Source organism: Rhinoderma darwinii, chromosome 2 (assembly GCF_050947455.1).
Source record: "Rhinoderma darwinii isolate aRhiDar2 chromosome 2, aRhiDar2.hap1, whole genome shotgun sequence".
NCBI classification, from domain to species: Eukaryota; Metazoa; Chordata; class Amphibia; order Anura; family Rhinodermatidae; genus Rhinoderma; species Rhinoderma darwinii.
In genome coordinates this window covers 290,732,547-290,760,360 of record NC_134688.1, presented here as the reverse complement: position 1 = coordinate 290,760,360, position 27,814 = coordinate 290,732,547, and the positions used below count along the sequence as shown (strand labels likewise).

The window sequence follows — 27,814 nt, the reverse complement described above, 5'->3', positions numbered from 1 at the left end:
GCTCAAGAAGTGATATCCCACTACTTTTTACGCGGCTTATTTGAATTCAGTACCGTAAAAATACTCGTCTGAACTACACAACCTATTTCCCATTGAGTTCAATGAGAGCTGTTTCTAAGGGTATTTCAAGGCGTATTAATAGGCCTGCAATTTGCCCGTGTGAACATACCCCAAGGATTGAAATATGACTAAGATATCCTATAGCTGGGAGACATGCTGAGATTTACAATCCCTTCGGTAACGTTTGTGTGGGACTTACAGCACAGCACATCGAGATCACCTTGTGCTGTCATTTACAGCGTGATCTCGCGAGATCACGCTTGCTGTGCTGTAAGTCCCACACAAACGTTACCGAAGTGTCGGGATTGTGAATCGACATCCCGTCCTGGCTGGAGGTGATGTCTATTCACTGTCAAGACACTTCAGTAACGTTAATGTGTGAGTAAGTGACTGCACATAGTCAACACCGCAGGATCACTATTTGCTGATTACATGAATGGAGAGAAGTGTATGACGCTGATTGGTCAGCGTCATACACTTTTCTTCACAACGCCCACTTGGTGAAAAGTAAAAACACGCCCAGTTGGGCTTTAAGAAAGTAATTGGCATAAATCTAAAATAGGTCATAACTTAGTGAAAATAGATCGTTTTTCTAGATTAAAAGCACTGCTGTAATCTACATTACAGCGCCGATCTCATTATGTAGGAGATAGGGCACTTATAATGTGGTGACAGAGCCTCTTTAAAGGATTTTTTAGGGACTACGATACTGGTGGCCTATCCTTAGGATAGACCATCAATATTAGATCGATGGGGGTCCGACTCCCAGTCCCTCATGTTGCGCAGCTGCTAGAAAAGGCTTCTCGTTCTTTTCATTGTTAACCAGGCACTGCGCCTTACATTTGGTAGTGGCTCTGGTGGTCCCTTTCAATGGGACTAAGCTGCAGTACCAGACACAGCCACTACCAAATGCTGCAGCTAAATGGTGGGTGTGCCAGGAGTCTGATCCACACCAATTTTAATATTGAAACCATATCCTAAGGATATTATCCCAAACCCCGTTTTGGTGAATAAATTCTCTTTATTTTCTTTGCGTGCTGCTTCCTCGCTATGTGTTTTCCTGTGGTTTATGGGGAGAGGAATTTGCAAGATTTTTTAGTCATTGTTGGAAACCTTACATAGAAAGGGTCCTCACATCTGATGAGAGGTGGGAGCTGGTATCTACTTTCAGTACTCTCCCTGGTATTACACTGAACAACTTCTGGTAAGACTAGGTATGTTGGAAGAGACTGTGATGGTTGGGTGGTTTAGGCTTCTATCTTTTGGAACTCTATGGGGGGGGGATTAAATCATGTTCTTTATATTATTGTATTCGGAACTGCACTGACTTTGTTTTCTTCTGTGTCTCTCTGCTTTGGTCTGTTTATCTTTTGTATTAAACTGTAGCATTGACTAAAATGTCTTGGTGGAATAAAAAGCCGGATCTAGTGATTTCCTTAGACTAATTTTGATTACACATTACAAAAATTGCAAATTCCAGGAAAATGTTTTTGTAGAACATAAGATACCGAAGAGCAGGAGATAGGATGCAGGGGTTAAAATTATAGAAATGCATGTCCTATATCAAAAGCAAGGACCTAGAACAGCCGAGCCAGATGTCTGCCTCTAGCTATAAATGTGGAAAATCATTCCTGTGCAAGCTCGACATTGTACACATTTTTTTTGGCAAGAGTTTATAAATATGATATATAGGGTTTGTCTCAATTATTTTTATTTATTTGTAAAACTCGGTAGAAGGACAACTCCGCACCACGGAGAAAGGGAGAAATCCAGTCAGAATCCTCTTCTGTTCTAACTTTGTAATGAACAATTTCAGCAGTTTTGGCCAAATCTCACGTAAAATAAGTGACACCTCCAATGATGAACAACCAGTCATGAAACTCAACATGTACATATTTTTGATAGGAGGATGATGTCCATATCGGTCAATAATTCACGGAGACACTCGTGCATAGACGGTCATGCAATTTCAGAATACCTCAATAACCGATAAGCCTCATATGAGGCAGGCAACCAATATTTAGAGTCTATGGCGAAAGTAACATATAAGTACACTCTACAACAGATCGAGCTCCGTCTCATATCAAGTGGATAATGTCATTCATCGGCGTTTGTTCTTTTTTCACTTTTTATTTTATTTCTATTATTTTTTTTTACTCTCTTCAACAAAACCAGAATGGATCCCAGGAAAAGGATGTTTGCATTTTGGAAAATGTCCCTTAATTTTGCGTAATTGAATTTTTGAGCCCATCTTTATAGAACGTTTTGCCTATAGATTGTACATCCCTCCTATGGCAACTATGAAAGACCAGTATTTTTGCCAAATTCAGGCTCGGTATGTTAATTCATTTCCAGTGTTATTATTGCATTGTGGTTGACATTACGCAGTTGCTGAACGTTATAGTGTTCTGCTGTAATTCATGAATTTTAAGGACACAAAATTCCTGAACGATTTTTCATAAGGTAACTTTTTACTTTTCTTTAGTTACAGCTCATAGGTGAATAGGACGTGCAAGAATCCTCCTGTGGACTAAATGGGCTTTGCCGTTGAGTGTAACAGTCACTGCATGTTTGAACAGGAAGGTGTGACCGCCACACCCGCAGTTGTCAGAAAACACGAGCAATAAATAGCTAGGACGTGGTTGACTTTGCTTATTTCTACTTTAAAGTGTTTTATGCATTTTTACAAGGGAACATGGGAAAATAACTTGTACCACAAAGAGATTCATAATGAACAAGGCTAGTTTTTTTTTGGTATTTTTTTTAAAAAAAAGCTATAAGAATACTGATCATGGCAGATCCTAATTTCTTTAGGGCCACATTTAAAAAAAAAATTCTGATGCAAAATTGTTCCTTTTGTGCCCCTAACACTCCACTTTTAGATCATTTGCTGTCACCTACTAGCCCGCAGCCAAAGTCTGAGCCGGTCATAAAAGAGCAGTGCTGTCATGAGCCACTTTGATGCAGTCAGCAGTTTAGTTATGTGGGCTTCTCAGAATTTTACAAAGATGACTCACCCCCCACTGATTGCACACTAATAGGGTCAACGTAAACGCCCCTTTATATGGCACATCCATTTAATCCAATGATTGAAGGATCGGTGATTCATTTATTGTTGAACTTTGTTTACATTAGCCATTGCTGAAACTCAAGGCAAATGCAAATTGGTGGCCAAATGTATGTACATGGTCCTCACTTCTTAGTTACTGACGTGGCCTCTTCAATGAGACATTGATGACAAACCGCACTGTGTGAACCAAGCTTGTCTCCAATAAATAATTATCTGGATGTTTTCTTGTTGTTGGAGATAACCTTTGTTAGGATGCAGTCACACACTGCAGATTTTGTTGTAGAAATTTCTGAAAGCAAGTTGCATTCATCTGGATTTGGATTTCTGCAAGTTATATTCATATGAATGCAACTGATTTAGCAGAAATGTGACTGCTCCCTAAGGCGGAGTTCACATAGGGCGGATACGCTGCATAAAACGCAGCCTATACGCCCTGTGTGCTGCAGAGAATTCTGGGCGAAAAACCACACCAATCTGTGGTGCAGTTTTTCGCCCGGAATGTGCGCTGTGGAAAACTGCACCACTTAGCTAGCAGGCCGGCCTCCTGGGATGACGCTTGCTGTGATTGGCTGCAGCGGCAGTCGCATGGGATGAAAGGTCATCCCAGGAGGCCGGCCACCTCACGTCATCCAGGCCGGTCTCCTGGGATGATGATTCATCCCAAGTGACCGCCACTACAGCCTGTGATTGGCTGCTGCGGTCACATGGAATGAAGCGTCATCCCAGGAGGCCGGCCTGGAGGAAGAAGCACATACTTCTGGATAAGTATAAGATTTTATTTTTTTCCTGAGTTGGGATTTTTGTGGTGGAATCACTGTGAATCCGCTTCAAAAACGGCAAAAAAATAACTGTTGCGGGTTTTACCTCCTCATTGAATTCAATGGAGAGAAAACCTGCAACAAATAAGCAGCGTTTACGCAAATACAATTGAAATGCTGCGGAATAAAATACTGCACCGCATGTCAATTTGAGTGATTTTTCGCTTAGTGCTGCAGCTTTTTGACGCAACACTTCGTGTAAATATACCCTATGGCTGCAAACAATGCATGAAAATACGGGCATTTTTGCGGTGATCATGACTTTATTACAGAAATGTCTTTGAAGATTCCACAAAATTATTAATACTAGGCCATGCTGTAGCATAACTTGTAAAAACTGTTCTGCAACTGTTGGGTGTAAATGATGCATTTAAAAATCCCGTTTAATACAATTAATTCTGCAACCACATGTGCTGACGTCTTGATGCGCTTTCTGCTGCCCCACCTACACATTATCCTAAAGTAATGCCTGGGAATAACATAACAACCCTAGTGACGAAGTTATGTGAACTCCAGATGGGTATCTATCGCTTCTTTAGAACCTTCAGACCCGTAAGGTCTGCTCTGACATGCTGATGCTTTATCTTCAATAGAATTATCATTACTCTACATTTTCCAGACTCAATAAGTTGCTTATCCTAGTCTTGCTACTTGTATGTAACCTATTGAAAGCACTGCAGATGTCAGCTCTAATAGATTAAAGGGATTGCCTGGTTTCAGCAAATTAATATTATTTTTTGTAGAATTAAGTTATACTGTTTTGCTATCTACTTTCTGTATTAATTTCTCATGGTTTTCAAGATCTCTTCTTGCTATTTAGTAGGAACATTCATTGTTTACTTCCAGTGGATAAAATTCTGTCCATGGTCATGTGATGGACACACAGGTGTATGGCTCGTTAGGCCCCATTCACACGAACGTGCTTTTGCGGCTGCAATTCCCCCGAAAATCCACTAGAGAATTGCGGCCCCATTCACTTCTATGGGCCCATGCACACGACTGTGGTTTCCAGGGTCCGTGCGTGGCTCAGGAGCCTGGACCGCAAAAAGAACGGACATGTCTTATTACGGCCATGTTCTGCGGTCATAGAAAATAATGGATTTGCAGGCAGCTCGAGGGTGACACTCCGCGGCCGGCCGACCCGGAAATCACGGCCGTGCACCTGGCTACGGTCGTGTGCATGAGGCCTAAGGCCTCGTGCACGCGACCGTATTTTTTCCCACTCGTAAATACTGGCGTAAATATGGGCCCGGTGTCACCCGTATTCCACCTGTATTTACGGGCACGTTTTTGGCTGCAAAATTACACTGTTCTAATCGGCAGCCCTTCCATCTATCAGTGCAGGATAGAGAGAAGGGACAGCCCTTTCTGTAATAAAAGTTAAAGAAATTCATACTTACCCGGCCGTTGCCTTGGTGACGCGTCCCTCTCTTCACATCCAGCCCGACATCCCTGGATGATGCGGCAGTCCATGTGACCGTTGCAGCCTGTGATTGGCCTGTGATTGGCTGCAGCGGTCACATGGGCTGAAACGTCATCCAGGGAAGTCGGGCCGGGTGTCGAGAGGGACGCGTCACCAAGGCAACGGCCGGGAGACCGGACTGGAGGAAGCAGGAAGTTCTCGGTAAGTATGAACGTCTTTTTTTATTTTTTTTACAGGTTGCTCTATATTCTGATTGGAATTCACTGTCCAGGGTGCTGAAAGAGTTACTGCCGATCAGTTAACTCTTTCAGCACTCTGGACAGTGACTATTTACCGACGTCGCCTAGCAACGGTCCCATAATGACGGGTGCACACACGTAGCCACCCGTCATTACGGCAGCTCCATAGACTTCCGTAAGAAAACGGGAAGGTACCCGTGGCCAATAGAAGTCTATGAGCCCGTTATTACGGGTCGTAATTACGACCCGTAATAACGGGCGTTTTTACGGTCGTGTGCATGAGGCCTAAGTCTGAGTATCAGAGCTGTGCCTTCTAACGAGCTGTGCACCTGTGTGTCCATCACATGACCATGGACAGAATTTTATCCACTGGAAGTAAACAATGAATGTTCCTACTGAATAACAACAAGCAGAGCTATTAAAAACTTTTAATTATTTAAAAAAAGAACATTAATTTGAAGCCGAACAACCCCTTTAATTGAATGTTTGACCAAACCTAGGGAAGTAAATCTGCAGAAAAGTGCTGACGTGTCATGTGACAACTTGTGCATGCTTGAGTAATGATTATTTCTGTGTCTTGACTTGGAATGTGCTGATGGGTGTACGGCCTCATTCTACATAGTTTAAACAATGTTTTGGGTGTTTGCATGGAAATCTTGTATATTTGGATGTGTCTATAGTAATGGATACTGACAAAGGTTAGAAACCCAGGATATTGAATACTTGCGTTGCATACTTGGAAAGGAACACAGGCAAGTTTCTTATCCTTAGGAAGCGGTCTGTATAAGGAAGACTGCATTGTGATCTGCCTGCAGCATGTGTACCGTGCACAGAAGAAGCTGGACTCTGGCACTCCCTGCTGTTACATGCTCTAGGGTGCACGGTGGCGGACACTCCACTCCATTGGTGTAGGCAGGCATGATCCTGGCACATGCTGAGACGACTACCTACTTGTATGTGGAGTTTGTATTCTAGATGAAGCACCACTGAGACTAAACAATCCCCTCCACTGACAGATTACAGAAAGTGCATTGCCTTTCTTATCACGTGATCCTTATAGCTTGCACTGAACTTTAACCAATTTGTGCTTTTACCAATTTGCACTTTTGTTACATTTTTATTAATAGTGTGGAAGTTTGTGCCGGACTTTGTTTTTACTTTCCAAGTCCAAATGCAGGTTTTAGAATTTAAAAATAGTTTTTATTTTCATTCTACTTGGTTACAAAAGCAACAAATAATAACAAACCGCAAGTAGAGTACAAGAAGATGCGGTCAAATAAACAATGGTGCGGGACAAGATAAGGCATGGTGCTTGAATTTGCCAAGTGTCAAGAGTGCAGGAAGTGATACATTTGTACTTTTTGTAATCCTTAGGCTAGATTCACACCAGCGTTTCTGTTTTGCGTCCGCAATAAACAGACACGTTTTTCATGCGTTGCAGTACCGTGTGCCATCAGTGTTTGTTCCGTGTGGCATCAGTTGTCGATGTCCGTGTTGGTGCGCATTTATTTTTATTTCTCTGCGTTTCAAGGAACTGGTGTGTGAATCACAGACCGCACACGGATGTGCGTCCGTGTGCTGTCCGTGATTTTCATGCACCCTATTGAGTTCAATGGGTGTGTTATCCGAGAAAACGCACAAGAATAGGACATGCAGTGAGTTTCACGCAACGGACACACGCTGCGTGAAACCTTGCATGTGTGAATTGCATAGGTCTGTACACTGCGTTGCATAGTGGTTTATAATCGTAAGAGAGCTTAAGCTGCAAAGTAAATTGTATGCACCAGGCTTCGGGTTCATGCATGCTGCCATATTACCGATCTGTGCTGCACGGATCTGTAATATGCCTCCCGTAGCCTGCTACTGGCCCATGATGTATTTGTGTGTCTCAGATTTTATACAGAGGCACACATATGGTTTTTTCTTCCATAGATTCATCTAGAAATATTGTGGCATGCTTCAATGCATGCGTATTACAGACGTACTATCCCCTACAAAAATGCCTTTTAAAGGAAACGTAGTGTTCCTCAGAAAGGTACCTGACGCCAACCTGTGGGATCCAGTTTGCCACCGTGCAGGGTCCATGGATCTATCTTTACCATTAGAATGGATCTACACGTAATAGTTTATACCAATTTTGTTGTGATCTTTACAATATTGGCCATTAATTTCCATTATGGTGAATAGCAGGGTTTTTGAAAGTGCCAAGATAATACTAATGCCCAAAATTATTAAGTTTAAAAATTGTTTCATATAATGACTGTAAATCCAGCCTTGGAATTTTAAAGATCTGTAAAGTTACTTAAACTTGTGTATTAAGCGATGTATGCATACATGTACACTACCGTTCAAAAGTTTAGGGTCACTTAGAAATTTCCTTATTTTTGAAAGAAAAGCACAGTTTTTTTTAATGAAGATAACATTAAATTAATCAGAAATACACTCTATACATTGTTACTGTGCTAAATGACTATTATAGCTGCAAACGTCTGGTTTTTAATGCAATATCTACATAGGTGTATAGAGGCCCATTTCCAGCAACCATCACTCCAGTGTTCTAATGGTACATTGTGTTTGCTAACTGTGTTAGAAGGCTAATGGATGATTAGAAAACACTTGAAAACCCTTTTGCAATTATGTTAGCATCGCTGTAAACAGTTTTGTTGTTTAGAGGAGCTATAAAACTGACCTTCCTTTGAGCTGGTTGAGAATCTGGAGCATTACATTTGTGGGTTCGATTAAACTCTCCAAATTGCTAGAAAAAGAGAGCTTTCATGTGAAACACGACAGTCTATTCTTGTTCTTAGAACTGAAGGTTATTCCATGCGAGAAATTGCCAAGAAACTGAAGATTTCCTACAACGGTGTGTACTACTCCCTTCAGAGGACAGCACAAACAGGCTCTAATCAGAGTAGAAAGAGAAGTGGGAGGCCCCGCTGTACAACTGAGCAACAAGACAAGTACATTAGAGTCTCTAGTTTGAGAAATAGACACCTCACAGGTCCTCAACTGGCAGCTTCATTAAATAGTACCCGCAAAACGCCAGTGTCAACGTCTACAGTGAAGAGGTGACTCCGGGAAGCTGGCCTTCAGGGCAGAGTGGCAAAGAAAAAGCCATATCTGAGACTGGCTAATAAAAGGAAAAGATTAATATGGGCAAAAGCAAAAGATTGGAATCGAAGTTTGAGGTATTTGGATCACACAGAAGAACATATGTGAGACGCAGAACAACTGAAAAGATGCTGGAAGAGTGCCTGACGCCATCTGTCAAGCACGGTGGAGGTAATGTGATGGTCTGGGGTTGCTTTGGTGCTGGTAAAGTGGGAGATTTGTACAAGGTAAAAGGGATTTTGAATAAGGAAGGCTATCACTCCATTTTGCAATGCCATGCCATACCCTGTGGACAGCGCTTGATTGGAGCCAATTTCATCCTACAACAGGACAATGACCCAAAGCACACCTCCAAATTATGCAAGAACTATTTAGGGAAGAATCAGGCAGCTGGTATTCTATCTGTAATGGAGTGGCCAGCTCAGTCACCAGATCTCAACCTCATAGAGCTGTTGTGGCAGCAGCTTGACCGTATGGTACGCAAGAAGTGCCCATCAAGCCAATCCAACTTGTGGGAGGGGCTTCTGGAAGCATGGGGTGAAATTTCTCCCGATTACCTCAGAAAATTAACAGCTAGAATGCCAAAGGTCTGCAATGCTGTAATTGCTGCAAATGGAGAATTATTTGACGTAGCAAAGTTTGAAGGAGAAAATTATTATTTCAAATAAAAATCATTATTTCTAACCTTGTCAATGTCTTGACTATATTTTCTAGTCATTTTGCAACTCATTTGATAAATATAAGTGTGAGTTTTCATGGAAAACACAAAATTGTCTGGGTGACCCCAAACTTTTGAACGGTAGTGTACATAAGTCGTATGTTATGGTGACCAGGATGGTGTGGGACAAGAATCAGGAATGCAAATCTGTACTCAGCGCGTGTTACAGCAAAGATGGCATGTCCTGAAACTCCATCTACTGGGCAGGAAAGGAGCTTCATCCGAATTTTACATGGTACTGTAGATGTTTAACAAAAGATCACTATAGCTGGCTGTTGAGTGAGGTACTGTGAGAATGTGTGTGCATGTATGAGAATGTAGGATTATAATCTCCAGGAGCCAGTAGGACTTTTATTTTTACTAGCCAGGCAATAATAACGTCCATAGACATCAATAGAAAACAGCCCCAAAAGTTTTACATATTTTTTTTTAAATTAAACTTTTGTGCATAGACGAGAAGTGGGAGAAACGAGTGGCCTCTGGCGTTTGCTCCCTTGATACCTTACCTATCCAATTATCATTCCTTCAGGTAATCTATAAACACTGAATGTTAGCCTTTGCTTTCTTAAAGGGGTTAACCAGGCCTTTTTGTAATGCCCCCCAGTCAAATGACTAGAAATTATTCTGTATTGAGGTGATTGTATAGACATGCTGGATGCATAGACTTTAATGTATGTAGCTCTTTTAAACGTTAAATACAACATTTAAGTCAATGGTATAAATAGTTAAAGGGGTTGTCCATTTTCAGTAAATTAATGTCTTTTTTTTGTATAATTAAAAGCGATACAATCTTCCAATATACTTTCTGTATGAATTTCTCACTGTTTTCAAGATCTCTGCTTGTTGTTGTTCGGTAGAAACATTTATGGTTATTTCCAGTGGATAGAATTCCCTCCTGGTCATGTGATGGACACACAAGTGCACGGCCCGTTACAGTATGTGTTTTAGAGCGGTCCTCTAGCGATCCCAGCACCTGAGTCTCCATCTCATGACCATAGACAGGATTTTATCCATTGGAAGTAAACAATGAATGTTCCTACAAAATAACAACAAGCAGAGATCTTGAAAACCAGGAGGCGTTAATACAGAAATTGTATTGGAAAAATTGTGTAACTTTTAATTATACAAGAAATAACATTTATCTTCTGATACCGGACAAACCCTTTCAAGGGATTGTCCCGCTGCAGGAATTTTAATCTGTTCAGGAGCCTTGCAGGAATTGCTCAAAATTCCTGCAGCGCTACTACAGGGGATATGAAGTATTACACAGTTCCCATTGAAATCACTGGACTCTGTAATTCATGGACGTGTTGGGTCCTGGACAGGTTATCTAAAGTGACATTTGGAGTTTTCATGATTTTTTTTTTTTTCTCCTACTAGTATAACTCTATCACCGCTTGGGTCTAGAAGTACTGTATCGAGTGTTCTTTAATTTAGAAATAAGTAAACCACATGTTTATTATTTTCTCTAAAGATTATGGCAGCAGCAAACATAAAGCGCGCTGAGTTTGAGACAACATTGTTTGCTGTGTGGTTCTTGAGCAAGTTTTATGAGCTGAGCTCATTCCAGGGACGTTTAAAGAGGTCACCTTGGTGGAGCTCTCTAGTAAAAACAAATGGCTTATTGAAACTCCTTTTCCCTCAGGCTTATTTTATTTCCCTTCTCTTAGAATCCTTTGAGTACTTTTTTTTTTTTTTACTAAAGAAATGTGCAATAAAATGTTAGACCGGAGATCATTCATAAAAAATGTCCCGTGTCAATCTCAAATTGCCCATAAAGTGTTTTTGGGTTGTTTTTTTAAAGAAATTTCTACAAAAAATGTACGTTTGTATTTAGAATTCCATAGTCCCACTTTTGCCCAGTTTTCCTTCTTTTTTTTTTAGAAAAGATTATGGTGTAGGGTCTGCTCTGTCTGACACATTCCTGATGGACAATTAAACATTTGTGGACAGATGCGAGATCATGTTTCACGCTTTATGTGCATAGCTTTAAAGAGGACCTGTCATAGTTTATTTTTTGTTTTTATTTTTTTATTAAACCAGATCCCTTTATTCCTGGCATTCCCTCGATACCAGCGCTGTAAATTATTTTATTTTTTTGCCCTCCCATTGTGCTGCTACAGCGCTTGCTCCACTTGGTGCCTAATATTCTAATTTTGAGTAAAGGTACAAAGAGGAGGGGACCTCATCTCTCCTCAGTAGGTGTTGCCTCCTGCATCACTGTGATTCTGTCCAATCAGAGCAGTCAGCCCCACAGTGATGCAGAAGACCTGCTCTGATTGGACAGCGTCACAGTGATGGAGGCAACGCCTACTGCAGAAATATGAGGTCTCCTCCTCTACCTTTACTCAAAATTTGCATATTGGGCGCCTAGCGGAGCAACAGGAGGGCCAAAAATATACAAAATTACAGCACTGGAATAGGGATGCACGATGCATCGAAACTTCGATACTGTGCATCCCCAAATGGTTCGATACCGTTATTTAATGTATTTCGATACTTAGCTGTTCGGCCGCACGGCTTAGTATAGTAACACATGAATGTATGAGAGCGGGGCTGCTGCTGTGTAATACAGCCATTGCCCCGCTCCTGAGTCCTGACAAGTGCGCGCCGTCTGCATGAGGTGATGCGACCAGCGCTGCACTAAGCGCTGAAGACCGAAGATGGCGGGCATACTGCAAAACATCTCCATGTTCTGTCCTCAGTGCCTGCACCGCCGCTCATTAGTGCAGCGCCGGCCGCATCACTGCATGTCGACCGCGCACGCACTTTATGTCAGGAGCGGGGCAATGGCTGTATTACACTGCTGCAGTCCCGCTCTATAACGGCGGAGATCAGAGAAACCTCTCATCTCCGCCGCTATTCTCCTGTATGCTGCGATCAAAACTGACTGCAGCATTCAGGAGAAAATGAGAAGTGGGGGATTCCCCTTGGATCATGTCACAGGAATCCCTGTGATGTGATTGAGGGCCATACCATATATGGGCAGATAGCCCAGAGTCCATTGAAGGACCCCAGGGCTGTCTTACCATATTTCCTGTTAGGTCATACTGAGGTATGTACTAACTACCTGTGTACTATCCGTATACAGATATATGCCAGTACATTAAAGTTTAAAAATAAAGTAAAAACAAAGTAATATTAAATAGGAAAAATATACATACACCTTTTTTGCAATAAACATTAAAATTAGTCTCAATACATAAAATACACATTCAGTATTGGCGCAGCCGTAATAACCTGCACAACAATTTTTTTGCGTCATTTATGATGTGTGCGCTGTAAAAAAATAAAAACTGCTTTCTTTCACTTATTGTGAAGCACGAGGTGCGATTAACCTCCATGTGCCTCATATTAATAGTAATTAACCCCATCATGTACCTTACACATTAACCCATTATGACTGAGAAACATGATGGGGTTAATTACTATTAATGTGAGGCACATTCAAAATTCAATAACACCTCGCGCCTCACATCACAAAATGGAAGAACTTTTTTTTATTACTGTTGGCAAAGTATCGTTTTGGTATCGAAATCGCAATACTACACACAGTATCGGTATCGAAGTCCAAATTCTGGTATCGTGACATCCCTACACTGGAATCGAGAGAACGCCAGAAATAAAGGAGGTATGTGGTTTAAGAAGAAAAAAAAAAACATGACCGGTCTACTTTAAATAAAATAAGTCCACTGTGACGCACTGCTAATATTGCTTACAATGGTGGCTGTCCGACAGCTGCTTCCTATCTAAGAAACTCCGGTCTGGAGAAGCCTAGGGCATAAATAGCTTAGCTAGGAGCTATTTGGGACAAACTGATGGCACAGTTTTACCTGTTGCACACCCCTTTCTCACAAATTTGGTTAGGATCGAGTTGCTCAGCTGGCCCCAGGACTTAGATGCCTCTAGCTGTTCCGGTGGTTGACTTCCTGGTTAATGTTTATAAGAGGGGGATTAGAACCAATGGAAATAATAGGAGATACAGATACTATGGGCAACGACAAATGTAAAAGTCCCTATAAGTACCAGGAAAGGGTATACAGGAGATAGAAACGGTAGTGTGGTCAGGCCGTCTAGAAGTCTGCAACGGGAGTCCGACAGATGCGATCCCAGGGATGAAGCGTTAAACGTAGTTGCATAAAACAATGGCCAGAAACGGTAGTCAATCAGAGCTGTGTAATTCAGAGACGTGCTGGTTCGTTGTAGCTGCTCTCCACTATGTATGAAGTACAATAGCGGGTAGTTCAGGAGGGTATTTATTTAAATTCTTTATTTTTGAAAATTTGTACAACAAAAACAGTATCATCCACCATACACGTACATTTTCTTAGGACTTCAAAACATATTGCAGTATGTATAGTAAAGTACATTTAAAAACCATAATACAGTTCCATCACGTTTCTGGCTCACATTAGCGTGTGTAATCTGTGACATAATGGAATTCAAGCAACAGATGAAACTTAAAAGTAAAAGAACAGAGAAAAAAAAACTAACTAAAGGGTACTTCTTTCTACCAATTAGTGCCGTTACAACAGGTATCTCTTGAAATTATCACGAAATGCACACTTTTTGAGTTGAAGACATCAAAACCTAAGCTTTTGCCCGATGGGAGAATATACTTGGTCATGGTTTGGGAGTGCACCACGGGGCCCATAGTTGTATGAATTTGTCGTGTGTTCTAGATTCCCAGCTTGACAATTCTTCCAACCTAAACATTTGCCGGACTCTATTGAGCCACATTGGTATGTCCGGGGGTGTCTTGTCTAGCCACTTTATTGGGATAAGAAGTTTGGCTGTCATAATGAGCAGTGATGCCAAGTCGAATCTAGTAAGACAACAATCGGATGATGGTAAGTTGACTAATATAAGAGAGGGTGTGAGTGTGATGGACGTGTTACAGATTGTGTTAACCTGCGATTCGATGGATGACCAGAAAGGTTTAATAATAGGGCAATCCCACCAGATGTGTAACAAGTTACCCGGAGAACTCCCACATCTCCAGCACCTATCCGATACATTATCGTACATTTTTGCTACTATATCCGGGGACCTATACCATCTTGTAAGCAGCTTAAAAGCGTTTTCCTGAGTTCTAGTACATCTGGATAGACCATGAGATCTCTTAAATATAGCTGAAGTATCCTGTGGAGAGAACACCATATCTAAGTCTCGCTCCCAAGCACAAAGAAATGAAGGCTTTTCCTCCGCATCATAGGTGAGCAGCTTATTATATAGAATGGAAATCAGTTTTTTGGGCCAGGGAGTAGTACTCAACAAGGCCTCGAACCAAGAGAGGGAACACGTAATATGGTACCTTCTCAGAAATTCCGAACAAGTACCTTTAAAGTGGTCGTATTGTGCTCTGGACCAGGATCTTCCCACTCCCATGGCCTGGAGATTATCTATTGTAGGTACCATCCCTCCTTTAAAAAGATCTCCTATTGGAGTCGTTTTCAATGATCTCCACAGGTTCAAGGGGTCGTCAAAACTGTGGGAAAGAATGAATGGGAACATGTTTGCCGTCATCAAAGGCGAGGGAAACGAGACTTTAAACATTGGTGCCGTATGAAGTTTCCGCACGGACTGTATGCCCTTCAACAATGGGTCCTCTCTATCCATCTTCGCCGGCCCACTCTTCCCTCCCCATAAAGCTATCTGGGTCTGAGTCTTGAAACTCCTCAAAGCAATTTGTTTAGCTAAGGTAGTATGAGAGCTAGACAATAGTTCTAGACGTGATCTAAGTTGTATAGCCTGGTAATATCCCAGTACGTCTGGAAGAGCAAATCCACCTCTTGCTTTTGGGAGTGTCAGTTGTCTATAAGAAATTCTAGGTCTAGTTTGTTGCCATAAGAATCTGGAGAACAGTCTCCTAGTTTCTGTAAAAAAGGTAGCAGGAATGAAGACCGGGGCGTCCTGCATAAGGTATAGGAACTTAGGGACGATATAGGATTTTAATAAATTCTTCCGTCCTATCCATGAAATCATTGGCATCCTTAGTTCTCTTAACTGAGTTGAGACGGATTTCAGCAGAGGAGGAAAATTGAGATGATATATATTCTGTAAATTGCTAGATATTTTAACCCCCAAATAAGTGATGAACTCCGGAGCCCACCTAAACGGGAAGTTCCTCGAGAGGTTAGAGACCACAGGTGGAGATAGTGTAACATTTAGAGCCTCACATTTGGAGTGATTGATTTTAAAATTGGATAAGGACCCAAAAAACCCCAGCAATTTCAATAGAGCAGGGAAAGCAGACATAGGATTGGAGATAAGCAAGAGCATATCATCTGCAAAAGCGGCCACCTTATGTTCCTTATTCTCCACCTGTAGTCCCCTAATGGTAGTATCTTGCCTGATAGCTTGTATCAGTGTTTCTAAAGTTAATATAAACAGAGTAGGAGAGAGTGGGCAGCCCTGTCTAGTACCATTATTTATTGCAAAGGGAGATGACATTAACCCATTCGCTCTCACCTTAGCCGAAGGGGAGGCATATAGAGTAAAAACCGCGTCCACAAACCTTGCAGGAAATCCAAATTTTATCAATGTGAGGTACATATACTGCCAGTCCACCCTATCGAAGGCTTTCTCTGCATCTGTACCTAGCAGCATTAAGGGCTTATTGAATTTCCTTGCATAGTTTATAGCATGTAAAACTCTATAGGAGTTATCTCTCCCTTCCCTTCACAAATCCAGTCTGCTCTGGTGCGATCAACTTTGGTAAAACTAGTGCCATTCTATTCGCCAATAATTTTGCCCACAATTTAATATCGGTATTTAGGAGTGAGATGGGACGGTAGTTCCCACACTGAAGAGGGTCCTTACCCTCTTTATGTAGGATGGTTATGTGCGCCTCAAGTGCCTGTGGGTGTGGAGGACATCCTGCATTTAATGAATTAAAATATTCAACTAGGGGGGTTCCCAAGACGTAAAAAAATTTTTTGTAATAGGAAATCGGAAAACCATCTGGTCCAGGGCATTTCCCATTTTGGATGGTCTGCAGGACCTTTTTAATCTCATCTGCAGTGACAGGGGCTAGAAGAGATGACTCATCTTCCTTATTCAAAGTAGGTAGTGAAAGTTTTCCTAAGAAATTTGATATGGCCTGTCTACTTCTCTCCTCGAACCTGATGGGAGCCTTATATGTACTATTAGGAGTCTTAGCATTGTTTTGTAAATTATATAAAGAGCTATAAAAGGAGGCAAAAGTGTCAGCTATAACAGATGGGTCTTCAGACACAGAGCCTTGCTCGGTCCTTATGCTTTTAATTTGGGTTTTCTCTCTAGCTTTTTTAACTAACGCCGACATAACCTTCCCCCCCTTGTCCCCATGAGAGTAATACTTGTGTTGTGTACGAAGATAGGCTTTGGCAGATTTAAAGTTGAATGCGTCTTTAAGGGAATTACGGAGGCTAGTCAACGTGTCCTGTTCTAAAATCGCCAGTGACTTCTTATGGATCTTTTCAATCTTAGCTATTTGGGATAAGAGTTCACTTATTCGCTTGGCCCGCTGTTTTTTCCGGAATGCTCCTAGAGCTATGAATTCTCCCCTCATGTAGGCCTTATGGGCCTCCCATCTGGATGCTTGAGTGGTATCTTCGGACCTATTTGTATTAAAATAAGACTTCACCTTCTCCTCCAACGCCGCCAGCGCATCATGACTGTCTAGCAGAGTCTCATTTAATCTCCAAGACCACTCTCTTGCCTTTTGACGCACTAGTTTAACTTCAAGAAAAACAGGCGCATGGTCTGAGATCGTAATATTGCCTATGGAGGCATTCAGTATGTGTGGGAGACAAGAATCCCGCGTAAATATATAATCCAGCCTTTGATAAGAACTATGGGCTGTAGAGAAGAAGGTGAAGTCCTTAGTGTCTGGGTGCAGAGTCCTCCACACATCCACCAGGCCAATCTGTGCTAAAGACAACATTATACGTCTCTGAGCCCTGAAAGAAACCGCTGATCGCTGTGAAATGGAGTCTAAAAGTGGGTTTAAAACTAAATTCAAATCCCCTCCCAAAAACAGTAAACCATCGGTGAACGCAGAAACCTTCTCTAGAACTTCTATCATCCAGTGCACAGTATTAATATTCGGAGCATAAAGGTTACATATCGTGACTTTTTGTGTGCCAAAACTCCCTTTCAATAATAAGTATCTCCCTTCTGGGTCAGCCAACAGATCCCCGTATAGGAATGTGGAGTTCCTACTAAAACCAATGCTAGAAGCAGAGGAGGAGCTAGTAGCGTGATACCATTTATCGTAGGGGCCATATTGTAAATTCGGAATATGACCAGAACGGAAATGGGTTTCTTGTAATAACACAATTTCAGACTTTGTTTTAGACAATAGTGAAAAAATATGACTTCTTTTATGTGGTGAATTGCAGCCCTTTACATTAAATGTACATAAATTTAAAGTCACTTCAGCCATATTCTAAGGAGTGGAACAATTTCAACCAAGCATGTAGAATAGGTACCAGTATAACAATCAACCAACCTAAACGTAAAACATGAGAAATCAAACGACATATCATACAAGGATTTAGTAAAGGCCATCGTGGCCTCTCGAGCAAAGTATATTGTATAAAGTACTTCCTTATATGACTATGTGAACTTGTAGGTGGGGGGAAGGGGAGGGAGCGAAAAGTGGGGAGAGGGGGGGGAGAAATAAGAGGATGAAAGAATGGAAAAGTGGGTGAGCAGAGAAAATGGTATCCCTGATCGGAGGAGCTACCAGAAACCTTGTAGGCAGAGAAAAGCAAGTGTTACCGGCCAATAGTAACCTCTAGGACTTAACGTAAAAAGGATATAGAATATAAGTATGTAGAGACTATACAATGGGAGTCCTAGTTGCGGGATGATCTGTGGGAAGTTTCTTGTGTCTCGGTGATTTCGTCGCCTCTACAGTGGTCCAAACTTCTGCGGGAGGGAGAGTGGGCAGGTCGTCGCATTCATCTATGGGCAACCAGGAAGGAATGTCCATCGGGGCTATATGCAGTTCTCCCCACACGTATCGGAGGTCGTCTGGTTGCCTAATCATCATCTTCTTTCCTCCATGTGAAATGGCCAGGCCAAAGGGATACAACCAGCGGTAAGGGATTTTGGATTCTCTCAGCTTATCCGTTAGCGGTTTTAGAACTCTGCGTTTCTGCAGTGTTGACGGTGCTAAATCTTGAAAGAGCTGGATTGCTGCATCTTCATAAGAGAGATCTCCTCTATCTCTGGCTGTAGAAAGGATAAGTGAAGTGTCCACATAGCTCAGGAGTTTGCAGATGATGTCTCTCGGCGGGTCTGACTGTGCTGGCTTCGGCCTTAAAGCTCTGTGCACCCTTTCTATTACTATGGACGTCGCTCTATCCCGTCCCAAGAGCAATTCAAATACATGTGAGACTGTGGTATGTAATACATCTGGGAGATAGGATTCGGGTAGCCCTCGTATCCTTAGGTTATTTCTTCTGCTCCTATTCTCCTGATCCTCTATTTGTAGCAAGGTTTGGTTAATATGAGCTTGTTGTGCAAGAACCTTGTTTTTCAATGCAGTGTGAAAGATAATGGAGGACTGGTGTGCTTGCTCCAGGGCCTCCACCCTGCCCCCCACTTGCCTCAGATCTGATTTAATGTCAGCCAGGTCATTAACCACCGGAGCCAGGGCCATAGTTAGGGCCTTCTTCAGAAAACCCCTCGATATAGGAAGGTAGTCATCACTTGCCTGTGTATCCGAAGCACTTTCAGCCTCCGAGTCCTCAGAGTGTTGGGCGGCATCTCGTGGTTCCGGCGCCATTTTAGTTACTCGCGCTGGAGAAGCTGGCAAGTTCTTCTGGAAGAACTTATCCACATCATGTTGGTTCCGTGAGGTTTTCGGAGCAGGTGTGAGTTCTCGGTTCTTTTCTTTGCCTGTCATCTTCCCCATGATCAAAAAACGGCCGGTTTAGCAGGGTTTCAGGTGCTCGACAGCAGGAGACGAGGTATCACACGACTGTCATGAACCGCGGTCAGGCTCCGCCCCCCCAGGAGGGTATTTAGATGAGCCAAGCTTCAGTAACCATGATCTAGCAGAGCCAAGCAATGCGGTACAGTGGGAACAAAGCAGAAGAGGAGTCAATCAAGCCAGGTCAAATCAGGAGACCGGTACTATGCAGAAAATATCAGGGTAAATGGCATGGCAAGAGTACAGAACACCTTATAGCTGGCAGTGACCCCAGTGTGCAGGAGGCTTAAATATTCTGCCCTTCATACCCCTGTCGCAGTACTCATTATGGCAGCTGGAGTAAGTAGATGACACCGATAATCATGGCTAGCCTCCACTTTGCTCTGAACACTACAGGGGAGGTCTCTATCGTCTCATTCATCTTCTCCACTCCCCATGGAAGCAACCATTGCAGTGTAGATTGTAGTTCTGACCGCCACCTCCTCTGTGTGACCCCGGACACCTTCTGCAGCCACCAATTCACAAGTGCGGGGATTCACTGTTCACCATGGTACTCATGCATTATGCATGTTGGTTCTGTATTCGCTATTTACTTGGCTGATGTATTGTCTATTTGCCATGTATATCTTCTCTTTATCTGGCTGCAGAAACCGCTATTTTTCTCCGATGTTTGTTTATCCCGCTCTTGTATTTGGAATCTATCTGAACCCTGTGTTCACTATTTATCTGAACAATATGACACGGTTTAGGTAGTTACTGTATTTTACTCTGTGTAGTGTATGCATGATATAATGTATGATAATAAAGATATGACCTATTCATTTTGACGGAGTGGCCAGGGCAGGGCTACAAAGTGTGATTGTTGGCAACTATATCACACCGCCTTGGGGGTAAACACTGTTAAGAGATCTTAGGGGCAAAATAAGAGGCAATAATACATATTTGTGCTACTTTGGGTGTCGCTGTTCACACCTCATAATGGCTACTATTAAAAAGGGTTGTCTTGAGGCAACCCCTTCAGACTGAAGCCTGCCCGGCTCGCTGTGAGTCCAGGTCCAGAAGCTGCGGCCAGCCTTACATTTAGTATGTACTATTTATTAAATTTAGTATTACATGCTAGCTATTGAAGTTAATGTACTAAATGGACAGACTGAATCCACCAAAGCAAGAGCCGCTCTTCGTTATTGGCTTTCCACTCTGGCTAAGAGGGCGCATGGAAAGGGAGTTGTCTTGATGAGATAACACATTTAATTTTTACTGTGCCCACGGTGTTACCTCGTTCACTATTTTCACATCTAACAGACACCCTACAATAAAGGGGTTTGTCCTGGTGACAAATTCCCTTTAATTTTAATGCTTTCATGATGGTTAATATCAGTAGGATAAATGCTGCTAATGCTGGAAAAGTGAACAGGCAGAAGAGACAGTTGTCACATTACCTTATTCTGGAGTAGTGCGAGAGAGACTCCTATATATATATATATATATATATATATATATATATATATATATATATATATATATATATATATATATATATATAATATATTATATATATATCGCACTACTCCAGAATAAGGTAATGTGACAACTGTCTCTTCTGCCTGTTCCCTTTTCCAGCATCCCAAATATGAAATAATAATATTTTTTTTGCCCATAACAACCCACTCTAGTGCCATGTACTGCAGAGTGCAGGAACAGAAAGGCTGGTACTGCAATAATTTACGTAATATTTGGACTCGGTGGAGCAGCTACCTATAACAACTATACCTATAGTACGTATGACTACTATACACCATGTAAAAAGTATAAACTCGTTTTGTTTTAGGATATTAAGCTTCATTCTTGCATATTTTGCATCTATAACAAGGCCTAGCTTTTTTAGGACGAGAATCTTGATATATTGGATTGGTTAGGTGTATCAACCAAAACATATTTAAAAAAAACAAAAACCCCAGTGGTTTCTCTGAATGTCCGCATCTTCATCATAGTGAAGCATTGACAATTTGTCTTGGGCCTACGTCATACTTTCTCTCTGGGATTATCTAGGATTTGGCCTCTACACATTTTTCCCTCTTCGGTCTTCATGACAGTTAACAGACTCCAGGTAGGAATGTACATCACTGCCTGAATGAGTGACCTTCACAACTTTTAGTGCTAAGCTGGAATTAGCACACAGGCCAGACTATAGATGTGGCGGGCATTGGCAGATGAAGAGATTTCTCGTCAGGCACATACATTTTGTTTTCTTTGCTCTGTACCTTTCTTATCCCCCTTACACTCAGTTTGGCTTTATTTTAGCTTTCATGACTATCGCAACCTCCTGCTCTTACGCCCATGCTGTCCGCCCGCTCTTTGTGGTTTCTGCTTTTTCGAAGGAAATTGCAATATTTCCCTTTTTTTCTTCAATGCTTTTTTTTTTTTTTTAGCTGAAGGATATCCTTCTTATACCCTTTACAAACATCCACCTCTATCTGATTCACTTTTATCCTGCATTGTACACTGCGAGGCAGAATGACATTACAGGAGGATAGCGATGACTAAAAACTCGGCCCCGAAAATGTTGAGGCAAATATTCCGTCCAAAAACCAAGATGAAAGAGGCAAGTTGTGTGTGTTGTGCAGCTTTTGTTGGCTCTTGCTATACCTCTCCTATTTTTGTGTTTTCTGTTCTGATCAGTGCGTCTTATAGCATTGTAGAGCTAATGTAGTGTCCAGACGAGTGCTAATTCATAGGTTTATGCCATTCCTGTTAAGTTGGATACTCGGCGCTGAGCACTCTAGACGGTGATGCTATAAGTAGCATGCATTTTGTTACTTTATACTTCAGAAGTTCTTCGTTGCAACCAGTGTTTTAACAAGTTTGTACCCTGAGCATAAAACAGGAAAGAGTTAAAGGGACATCCGTTCAAGTGACACTCGCCTTCTGTACTGAATTATTTCTGCTCCTTTTAGACTGAATAGTATGATACCTATTTTATTCTCATATTAACTTTTTTAGCATGCCATTAAATAGTAGCTTTTATCATGTGCGCTTAGAATTGGACTCTAGTTTTTCGGTTTTTCTGTTCTGTGAATGTACTTAAAGGCTATGTACACCTTTTGAAAACATTTTAGTTTGTTTTTTTTTATAAAAATCTTTATCAGTGTGTTTGGTGCAACATTGTCATTCATTTTTATTAATAATTTTTGCTTTTTGCATGCTCCACCTGTTATAGATCATATCTAACTTATGAACTTAGATGTGATCGGTAACCGCTCGATCCTGTGTGTCAGAGACCCGTGGGACCCGCTGTCACTGAACCAGTCAGTACCGCTGACCTGACCGATACAGGTTTCAGCACTAGATACAGCTGCTCTGCATACAGGATACAATGCAGCTGTGTCTCAAAAAGTACAAATTATTTTTAATTAAAAGTAATTACAAAGTTGCACCAAGACATATTTATTTAAAAAAATGTTTTTTACATTTTCAAAACCGAAATATAGTTTGTAAACGTAGCTGTTTAAAGATATGTATCGCTTTAGGGAGCACGTAATATGCGGCTGTGTCCTATGGCAACATTGACTTTTCACATTTGAAATAATATTTTGAGCAACTAGTCGGTCACCTGACGCTAGTTATTATAGGGTCTGCATAGGGTAAATAACATTATGGAGGTATAAGAAATATTCACCTAGCATCGGTTTCCCTGTGGCTCGTCTTTCAAGATGCCGCATCAGAATGGAGTCGGCAGGCACAGGGGAGTGCCATCACCAGCTGCGCCCACCCACTCCATTGATCTAGACACTGATGATATCTATTACAAATGTAAGCAGTGTCTTATGCTATTGATCCAGAGATTAATTATGTTCGCTTTACTAACCGAGATATTGGCCTTTTTTCATTTCTGTTGTGGCCATTTTTGCAAAAGTGTCAGCAGGAAATTGCAGCAGCCTTCTCCGCAACTGATGGTAAAATTGTCACATTGTCGTTGAGTAAACATTGACACATTGGGGGAGATTTATTAAGACTAGCGTTTCAAACGGCAGTCTTAGTAAACAGAGTAAGTTGAGACATTTATTAAGGAGGCCTCTTAATAAATGTGTGTGGCATCTTTCGGCTGGCCGAGCACCATCCATTTCCACCTTCCCATCGGACATGAAATAGAAAAGGATGTATGCTCACAGTTCGCCACTACTCTTCTCCCCGCCGGCTCCTTTAGCATGTTGCAGCCCATAAAAGGTCCCGATGCGGAGCAGCATCAAGGCCTTATATGCGATGCAGCACTCAACGTCCCGAGTGTTGCGTCACATACAATGTCCTGACTCTGCCCAGCATCAGGACCTTGTATGAGCCTCAGCATGCTGAGGGGGACTGCAGGGAGAAGAGAAGCGGTGAGGTGAGCATACTTTTCTTTTATTTGTCGGACCGTTGTGGCCTTGCCCCATTTTGGAAAGCCATGCCCTCTTTTCACAAATGTGAAACGCGAATTGCAACTTTTGGGCCCTTTAGCCACTGTTTCTATGCCAGAAAACTGGCGTAGAAATGTTGATTAAATTCCCCCCAATGATTGTTAGGTTCTAGATCTAGAAGCTCATTTAAAAGTTGCAACCAACTAAAAAGTAAAAAGGAGCGCCGCTGCAAAACAGATAAAAATGTCAATATCTCTGCGAGTAAAAGTAGTATAATTACCATAATTTCGCTGCTGCTCTAAACTCAGATCTACTAGTATATGACAGTTTTTATTTTTGGGCACATCCCTTTTAGTTCTCAGATTATGCCTTGAGGTGTTGCTGCTTCACTTTAGTATTAGAGGAGGATGCTCGCTGCAGCGTGTCCTCCCCATTGGTTCACAAAGTATTTTGGTATTGAGGTTAACGCAGAGGAAGTTTAATAGCTGTATCACATATTGCTTTCAGTTTTTGAAGATAGCTGCTGGGGTGGTGGTAGATTTGGGTTTAGTAGTCCTGATCATTCTTAAGCATTCTGTTGCCTTCCTCTCTATGTGGGCATTGAGCCCCATGGAGAAGGAGCTTCGGATCCCTGGATTTAGGACACTGTTATCTCTTTGGGTCCAGAAAAAACACCGGGACAAATCTCGATGTCCTCCACTTCCAGAAGCAGGACACCCGAGCAATTTGGTCAGTGGGCACTAGTTCTCTTGTAGACATTGACAAGCAAATTTTTGAAAAGCGTCTACCGTGGCATTTTTTTGTAAGGGCATAAGATGATGTACTCAGAGGATGATTTTTTTTCTGCCTTATGCTTTTACCACTTCCTTTGTGTTGAGAAGGGGTGTGTGCAGCTTAAATGTGCTACTTTGATGTCTTTTCGTTTTCTGTTTTATTTGAATCTTTTTTGCTCTTGTGTTGATATAAACATAGAGGTCTATATAAGCATCAAAATTGTTAAAATTCATATATAGCACTGTTTTTTGTATATATTTTTTTATTCCAAAGTTGTTTTTAAAGATTGTTTAGACCAGAAATCATCTAATTTTGTCAATATATAGGCCTGTTCTCATCGAGATTAGGCTTCCGTTTGGCTTTCCTTTCATCTGTTCCGTCAGAGGAACAGAAAAACGGAAAGTATCGTTTCCATTTGCATTATTGATTTCAATTTTTATTTTTTTTGTTTCTTTGCCTCCGTTACGCTAGATTTACGTTTTTTTACGAGCACAAAAGTGCAGCACACTAGACTATTGTTTTCATGAAAAAAAATGGAAACCTATTGGTATGGAGGCAAATTGAAACAAAAATTAATACCATTGAAATCAATGGTAATGCAAATGGAAACTATACATTTCATTTGTCTGTTCCTCTGATGGAACAGATGAATATAAAGCCAAACAGAAGCCCGATGTAGACAGGCCCCTACCGTATTCTTCCATAGACTTATACTAAACGTTGCGTTTTTTGTTCTTCACAGGATGAGGTGATAGTAAAGGAATTTCCAATTACACACCTTGTCAAGGAAGGCTCTGAGAAGGCCGATCAATCACACTTTGTCCTGCTTAAAGTCCTGGGGCAGGGTTCTTTTGGGAAGGTGAGTAGGTGATTTTATCTGATAAATTCTAATTTAAAGTCCGTATAAGAATTCCATTATCCAGTAAATCGGAGTACAGCTAACTCCATAAATCAACTTATTACATGTATGTCAAATTTTGAAGCCAATTTACAGAACATGCAGTATTATAATTCTTCTGGTTGTCATTGGAAACAGTCAACACATCGCTATCGGTAAAAATTGTGTCACTGACTCAATTGTAGGAGCAGAGGCTTTAAAATAGTGCCAGACATTTACAATGGAATGGGTTTAAAGCCCAGGATCAACTGCTGTACATTTATCATGTGTGTTTAAGTTATATAAACTATATTGAGGCAGATTTAAAAATACTGGTGTTGGGAGTGGGCTTACATCTATGCAAAAACTGTCATTTCATTTAAACTTTGCCTACAACATATTTTTTCAAATGTCTTGTGGCTCAAGATAAATGTATTTAAAGGGAACCTGTCTCTAGATTTTAGGGCACTAAACCGCCAGCAGGTTGTTATACTGCTGGAGTTTAGGATCCTAATCATGCCCCTCTCAAACCTGTACATTTTAGCATTTTGACTATAAATAAGTTATAATACAACGAGCTCTGTATGTAAATTACCAGAGAAGAGTCTTGGTATGAGTCTAAAAACATCCTGCACATGCTCCGTTTTCAGATGAAGCTGAGGCCACCTGGACTGATCTCAGGACTCTTCTCTGGCAATGTAAATACAGCGCATGCAGTGCCCTAAAATCTAGTGGCAGGTTCCCTTTAATACTAAAGACAGTTTTTAAACAGACACAAGTTCTATATCGAATATGTTGTACATGTGCTCTACTGTAAGACAAATGTCTGTCCTTTTAAATAACTAGTTTAGAAAACACATTTTCATATACCCGATTAGGGAATTCTTAGTTTATACAGGGGTCCTATTTTCAGGATCGTCATCTCTTGGCAATCTTGTGGAGAGCGGTTATAAAGTGTCCCTCGCTCTAGAGCATTTCACAGACAGACAACTGATTTAAATGGGCACTGTGCAATGCGTCATTTCACTTGTTGTGCTTCTGTGAAATAAAACAATTACTGCCAGGTTTCCTCACAGATTACAGTTTATCGTTGGAGGTCCCAGCATGGAGGCACTACTTGGTCTGCCTATTGTAAAGGAACCCTTCTAACAAGTAGGGATTGTGCAAAACAGACAACCCCTTTAATGAGAGATAATATCTGAATGATCTGATACATAGTTCATAAGGTTGAAAAAAGACACAGGTACATCAAGTCCAACCTATAATCCTACCGTGTTAATCCAGAGGAAGGCAAAACCCCCATAAAATAGATGTCAATTTCCTCATTAGGGTAAAAATTCCTTCCCAACTCCAAATATGGAAATCTGAATAATTCTCTAGATCAATGCCCATCTCCAGATTCTAGTACTCCTAACTTGTAATGTTATCATTTTTCAAGAAAGGCATCAAGGCCCTTCTTGAACTTGTTCAAATAATCAACCATCACAACATCCATAGTCTCACCGCTCACCGACGTTTAGGATGCCCCCTTGTCCTTGTTACAGGCCTAGGTGTAAAAACATTATTAGAAAGATCTCTGTACTGTCCAATTATATATTTGTACATTGTAATTAGATCACCTCTAAGCCATCTTTTTTCTAAACTAAATAGCCCCAAGTTTGATAACCTTTCTTGGTACTGCGATCCACCCATTACCTTAATTACCTCGGTTGCCCTTCTTTGCACCCGTTCTAGTTCAGCCATGTCCTTCTTACACACAGGTGCCCAAAATTGTACATACTATTCCATGTGTGGTCTGACTGGTGATTTGTATAGAGGCAAAACTATGTTCTTGTCATGAGCATCTATGCCTCTTTTGATGCATCCCATTATTTTATTTGCCTTGGCAGCAGATGCCTGGCACTGGTTGCTAAAGGTAAATGTAAAGTCCACCAATATCCCAAAATCTTTTTCAGTAGTAGTTTTGCCTAGTGTTTTACCATTTAAAGAGGCTCTGTCACCAGATTTTCAACCCCTATCTCCTATTGCAGCAGATCGGCGCTGCAATGTAGATAAGAGTAACGTGTTTTTTTGTTTTTTTTTAAAAACGAGCATTTTTGGCCAAGTTATGACCATTTTTATATTTATGCAAATGAGGCTTTCTAAAGTACAACTGGGCGTGTTTAAAGTTATGTCCAAGTGGGCGTGTATTGTGTGTGTGTGTGTGTGTGTGTGTGTGTGTGTGTGTGTGTATACAACTGGGCGTGTATTATGTATGTACATCTGGGCGTTTTTACTTTTTTTACTAGCTGGGCATTGTGAATAGAAGTCTATGATGCTGACGAATCAGCATCATCCACTTCTCTTCGTTACCACCCAGCTTCTGGCAGTGCACAGACACACAGCGTGTTCTCGAGAGATCACGC

At 41.4% G+C, this 27,814-nt stretch overlaps 1 protein-coding gene across 1 annotated transcript in view; it reads left to right on the top strand.

The window, feature by feature from the left end:
* Positions 1–27,814, top strand: part of RPS6KA1 (ribosomal protein S6 kinase A1) — a 121,220-nt gene that overhangs the window by 63,936 nt on the left and 29,470 nt on the right. Inside the window, exon 3 of the mRNA XM_075853455.1 lies at positions 25,275–25,391. Within this exon, the coding sequence (XP_075709570.1) occupies positions 25,275–25,391 (117 nt within the window). The remainder of the gene's footprint in view (positions 1–25,274; positions 25,392–27,814) is intronic.